The 6259-nt window shown below is 42.9% G+C and overlaps 1 protein-coding gene across 1 annotated transcript in view; it reads left to right on the top strand.

Moving 5' to 3' along the window:
* Positions 1-6259, top strand: part of LOC119593778 (low-density lipoprotein receptor-related protein 2-like) — a gene marked incomplete at its 5' end in the record, with an annotated part of 22640 nt that overhangs the window by 11284 nt on the left and 5097 nt on the right. Inside the window, 14 exon segments of the mRNA XM_037942802.1 lie at positions 425-564; positions 1050-1186; positions 1360-1566; positions 2024-2175; positions 2418-2539; positions 2671-2867; positions 3075-3209; positions 3631-3708; positions 3887-4100; positions 4357-4458; positions 4578-4693; positions 5566-5697; positions 5864-5979; positions 6125-6251. Of these exon segments, the coding sequence (XP_037798730.1) occupies positions 425-564; positions 1050-1186; positions 1360-1566; positions 2024-2175; positions 2418-2539; positions 2671-2867; positions 3075-3209; positions 3631-3708; positions 3887-4100; positions 4357-4458; positions 4578-4693; positions 5566-5697; positions 5864-5979; positions 6125-6251 (1975 nt within the window).

The following is a 6259-nucleotide window of genomic DNA, read 5'->3' on the forward strand; positions in this document are numbered from 1 at the left end:
AATTTGTGAAGACATGGTAGATAATTAGCATGGATAATGGTTGTATTCAGGAGGGAAGAGGGTGCCGACCAAGGTTGATGGTGGTGAGGATTGCAATCACCCTTACTGATAAGGAATAGTAAGGGTATTTGAGAAAATGATTAAGAAGGATAGTGTAAGTAATACTGGTGATATCAGCAGATAACTGAACTAAATTGTATCAAAGCTACTTCGGAAGAATCTATATCAAAGTTTAAATTCTAGATTTGTTAGCAGTCAATCTTCGAGAAGCTTCGAAACTGGGCGAGAATATTTGACGACAATCGTGATAAATGTTGTGCGTCAATATTTCTTTGCCAGCGGTCAGCAGTTAAAGTCGGAAGGAAAGTATTTTCCAGTAATGACTACAGGAAATAAAGTGCTTGCTAACGTCCTTTCACTAACAGACTGGCTGCGCAGGAACGTGTACTGGATCGACGGCACGAAGGCGGCCGTGGAGGTGGTGCGTGAAGACGGCGCCTTCCGCACGGAGCTCCTGAAGGCGATGCCGCACCTGACGAGCATCACCTTGGCTCCCCTCCTCGGGTCAGTGTCTGGCGTGGGGCGGAAGGTGTAGGCCGGATGTGATGAGACCGGATGAGTTATAGCTTTATTTTGGACATTTTTCTGATCTTATAACTGGGTCGATAGTTTTGATTTTTGAAATGCATACCAGTGTTCTAATCTTTGGTAAAAATTGAGAAAATAATCTGGATATGTAGAAAATTGTGGAGATAAAATATATAGCATTTTCATCGTATCCACGTACCTCATTTAGAAACTTAAATATCGAAAATTTAGTACCATCTAGACATTTAGGCGACCGTTGCCCTGTGACTAGTCAATATATTTTTTTTTGTAAATCGAGCAAATCAATTCAATTCAGATGGAAATTACAAGCATTTCTTTTCAGATGTCAGCTGCTAGGAATAACTCTCCATTAATACCAAGTACAATAAAGCTGGAAACTACCTTAATTTCAATCAAGATGAGCCCAAATAACCAGAAATTAAAGCAATCCATATTTACAGGTTTATGTATGTGAGCGACGCAAGTGCTGAGCCGTTCATCCTACGCTGCGGTTTGGACGCCAAATCCTGCAGCAAGATCGTCACGGTCGACCTCGTCCAACCCTTGTCAATTATCTTTGAGACGAATCCAGATATCAGTAATGTTTCTAGGCGTTTTAGTGGTTATAATGGAAATGTTTAGTGGAAAGATGTTGAAGTTTTGTAAAATATACAATACCCCCTTTCTCTCTCCCTCTTTCTTCCTCCCCCAACACAATACACAACGCAAAAGAATTCAATCCCTCCAATACACTGTTGCCCCATTTTATAGAACGCCTGTACTGGTGTGACCACGTCCTGGGACGTATCGAGAGCGTGGCCGAAGACGGGACGGACCGACGGGTATTTATGGAAAACGTGAAGAGCCCCGTCTCGGTCCTGGTGACTCGTTCGCAAATCATGTGGTCTGAGGAACGGACTTCTCTCATCTACTCCGCTTCCAAATTAGATAACAGTTCTGTGCGGATGATGTCTCTTGGTGCGTTGGTGGATTTTTTGTGTATGTATGCTTTCATAATTTCTAAAAGCTGGATTTGTTCTAGTCTTACGGGGTATGTTAATTCTTACCATACATTGATCTCCACTCCTTCCAACCTTGTGCTGAACTCCCTACCTCCCTCCCAGCACTCTACTTCCCTGAGGCTGAACTCCCTACCTCCCTCCCAGCACTCTGCTTCCCTGAGGCTGAACTCCCTACCTCCCTCCCAGCACTCTACTTCCCTGAGGCTGAACTCCCTACCTCCCTCCCAGCACTCTACTTCCCTGAGGCTGAACTCCCTACCTCCCTCCCAGCACTCTACTTCCCTGAGGCTGAACTCCCTACCTCCCTCCCAGCACTCTACTTCCCTGAGGCTGAACTCCCTACCTCCCTCCCTTGGGCTGAGCTCCTCCCTCGTGTACCTACTCTTGGCAGTGAACCCTTCCTTCACCTACAGATTTGGGCGTTCCGGAAAATGGAGAACGTTCCCTGAAAATTCTGGAAGTCGGGTGGAAAATTCCCGAGCAACTTGCAACGACGAACCACCCGTGTCTGCAGAGTAACGAGAGCTGTAGTCAGTTGTGCCTTGGAGACGACTTCAACGAAAAGGTGAGGGTCGTGGCCATTTAATTTTCGTTTTGTATTTACTGATGATCATAACTATTTCGTTGCGTGATATACTTGCGGAATAGCAATTTGAATTTTTCCTTCACCAGCAAAATTTATTTAGATGAGCTGTGAAACATGACACGCAAATACAAAGGTAATCAGACTTGTATATTCAGTTAATTAGTATGATTAGATAGAGAAAATGGGTGTATTTACTCAGATCGTTTGATTCCCCGCGGCAGGTGTGCGCTTGCAGTTTCGGCTACAAACTCCAGGTGGACAGAAGAACGTGTGAATCCGTCCAGTGTAACGACATCCAGTTTCACTGTTTTCGATCGCACACTTGTATTCCTCGTTCATGGAAGTACGGCTGGTGCAACATGATTTTTATCGTTAATCTGAACGGATTTTGATAGACAATTAGGCTTCGCACTAATGATTTATGTGTACATATATATTAGCTGCATAGGTGAGCCATACAAGCTTCGCTTTCAGATGTGACTTGACCCCAGACTGCAAAGACGGCGAAGATGAAGAGGACTGCAAGGAGTCACCGACGTGTAAGGAGAAAGAGTTCCGGTGCTCTACAGGTTCATGCATTAACAAGCTGTGGACGTGTGACGGTGTGCACGATTGCGAGGATGGCTCTGACGAGAAACTCGATGAATGCACGAATGTGACATGTAGCAGCGGTGAGTTCGTGCCTCCAAGAAAAAATACTTGTCAATCGTTAAGAAATCTTGTAGTCTTAATGAAAAATGCAGTGTACTCCGTGGTTTAATCAGCCTCAACATCCTTCCCACACAGTAAATTAGAATATCGATCCAAGGTATAATCACTCCTATGTATATTCTCAGACAACACCCCCAAAAAGTAGCTCATTGTTTTCTGCTCCACAGTACATTGGAAGTGCAAGTCAGGCATGTGCATTCCGAAGATGTGGGTTTGTGACCAAGAGAAAGAGTGCGACGATGGGTCGGACGAGACTGAGTGCGTTACTTCCTGCCCTGACCATAAAGTCGCTTGTAGAGATGGTTAGTATCATCTTCCGGCAGAGAAGAGTGGGAGGAAGGTCGAGCGCGTTTAGATAGTTCTTTATGAAGAAATTTTGGCATGAATAGAAGGTAGTGAACACTATGGACGGAATAGCCGTTTTGCTAGAACAGACAGGTTGATCACACTTGGATTCTTTACAAGGAGGTATTCAAGTTGTTAGGCGAATTTTGCCCTTTTAAATGTGTGACTTGTTGAGTACTTTGCCTTACAGAATTAATTTGTGCTGGGCAAATTATGGAGAACTCTATTTACTATTTTAGTTCTTGTAAAGTTTGCACACACAAAAATGCATGTAGTATATACTTTTTTCAGTGACACGAATCTCTACATCAGGATGTGTGAATATCTCAAGTTGGTTAATTTTGTTTGTGTGAAATCACGCATTTAAACCCATTTCAGGAAAATGTGTACCAAAGGTGTGGAAATGTGACGGCGACAAGGACTGCCTGGACGGAAGTGACGAGGAAAATTGTCCGGGTAAGAATTGTTTGCATATCTAGTACATGAGTTGTTCCAGAACTGGCTCCTGTTACACATGGCAGACTCGAATAGAAATGGGAACCATTAATATAAATCGGTAACACGTTAAATATTGATTTAGTGACGGAAGAATTTGTCAAACCATTTTCCTAAGTAAAACAAATAATTTGAACAGTGGAGTGTGCGAACAATGAGTTCACCTGCAGCAACAAAAACTGTGTACCCCACGATGCCAAGTGCGATGGCGAGGATGACTGTGGCGACGGCTCTGATGAGGCACTTCCTTGGTGCCAGCCTCCGGACCCTCCTGTAACGTGCCCCAGCGGCCAGATTTTGTGTGAACGCCACGACGTTTCGTCCCCGCGTGTCTGTATACAACTGAATAACGTGTGAGTTGGTGGTATGGTTGTGAGTGTCTGTCAGTGGGTCTGGTTGCGTCCCGATGCTTTCTTGTATATTTGTGCAACGCAATTCTAATGTTCGAAGTTATTTTGTTTTGTTAGTTTGTTGAGGAGCTTGGTTCATTTCTTTTGCAAATTAATCTGGTGGACTGACTTTTAAAATATGCAATACAAGATTAATCGGATTTCTTACAGCTTTCATGTCTGTCTGATAAACTGCCAATGTATGATTTCTGTTCCCTAGATGCAACGGTGTCCGGGACTGCCCCTTAGGCGAAGATGAGGACTGTGATAACTGCGCCCGCCACGAGTTCAGCTGCTTATCACGTGGCTGCATCCCAAGAGGGTACGGTTCAGTAGGAAAATGTAGATGCCGCGAGGAAAAATCTGCACAAGATATTGAAATATGAACTGTCAATTACGTTTAAATCATTAGATGCTACATTTTTTCATAATTTTTGTCAGGTGGATGTGTGATGGGGAAGAGGACTGCACTGACGGCTCCGACGAGAGCCAGGCTGCCGGTTGCATGATTGCACAAGGCAATGACACCGTTGATCTAAGCCTGAATGGTAGCGATGGTAAGTTGCTTGGGCGCGGGTATTTAGATTTGTTGAACAGGTCATATGTACATGCACGCACACGCACACGGTTGCAGCCTACGGTGTTTTTTTTTTTTTATAAGTATTTTTGACAACCATCAGTGTGTAAAAAGTTCCAGGAAGCTGAACTATGTCATAAGATGAAACAAACAGCACCAGACCAACTAGTTCATCCGCAGCAGCTGAATTTATTGGAATACAACTAAAAAAAATACATTACAATGATAAATTTGACCTTCGCATAGAGTACAGTCACAGGATACAGAACACGAAGGTTTCGCTATTCATATAGCATATTTTGAGAGGATTCTAAAGAACTACGAACTTTTACATACTTTGTCATGTAAAATTACTTGTGCTTTTACACTTTTTTTTCAACATTGGTGTAAGTGGTTTTACTCATTTGGTTTACCTTGTACCCCTTTTGCGATAATAACAATCGGTTTTAATGATCTACTCATGAGCTTTTAAGAAAGTCGAACAGTAATTAAGATTCCTTCAGCAAGAGCTACTTTTTATATATATACACATCGTCGCATTAGATATTTTTGTACTCCCATTGCATTTTCCGATTTTAAAGTTCCATATAAAATGTCCCCCATAAAATTCAGAGATTTGTGTATACACGTGGTATCTTGAATATTATTTTTCCTTGGTTACATTTCTAAGCTATGGGGGACCCTTACTAATAGACTAATAAACATGCACAACTCTGTTCAAACATGGTATTATCCTTGGACAATGATGAAACAAAAGAAAGGCCCAACCTCGATTATAAATATCCTCCACTTGTAATCATTTTGCGAAAGCCGTAGCACGCCATGAAATTCCTCCAATCCTTCCCTTCTAAGGTAAGGCAGCTCCAGTGCCAGTCTGTGGAATACACGAGTTCGAGTGTGGGATTGGCGGCTGCATAGCGTCGCGTCTCGTGTGTGATGGCTCGGCGGACTGTCTTGATGGCTCTGATGAAGGCAGCTTGTGTGGTAGGTTCTTGGACATGCCATTCCGGCTGTTTTAAATTTGTTTGTAAACCAGATTTTAGAGAACTGATCTATATGTAACGTGTCTGTTTTTTGAGAGCATTCCTCTGTGTGACAGGTTATTATGAATATGAATATAAAATTGTAATTATTCTCTATTGTTTCTCAGCAAAAAGTTGTCTGGGTAATGGCGGGTGCCAACACACATGCAAAGAAGGTCCCAAAAATCGCATTTGCTCCTGTTGGAAGGGATTCCAACTCGCCGAGGATCAGATTAGCTGCATTGTATGTTAATTTTGTACATGTATCATGGAAGATAGCATTACTTTACCTTCAAACATGCAGAATTCATGTATTAACACACTTCAAAAGTTATCAGACAGTATGAACTTGTGTAGTGCTTAAACAGCTGCTCGACTCCTTTGAATAGGATGTGAAGGAATGCGACGATGAGGCCACCTGCAGCCAAAAGTGCGAGGAAAGACATGGCTACCACTTGTGCTCCTGTCTACCCGGGTATACTCTTAGACCTGACAGACGCTCTTGCAAACCAGCAGGTAAACTG

Source organism: Penaeus monodon, chromosome 32 (genome assembly GCF_015228065.2).
Source record: "Penaeus monodon isolate SGIC_2016 chromosome 32, NSTDA_Pmon_1, whole genome shotgun sequence".
NCBI classification, from domain to species: domain Eukaryota; kingdom Metazoa; phylum Arthropoda; class Malacostraca; order Decapoda; family Penaeidae; genus Penaeus; species Penaeus monodon.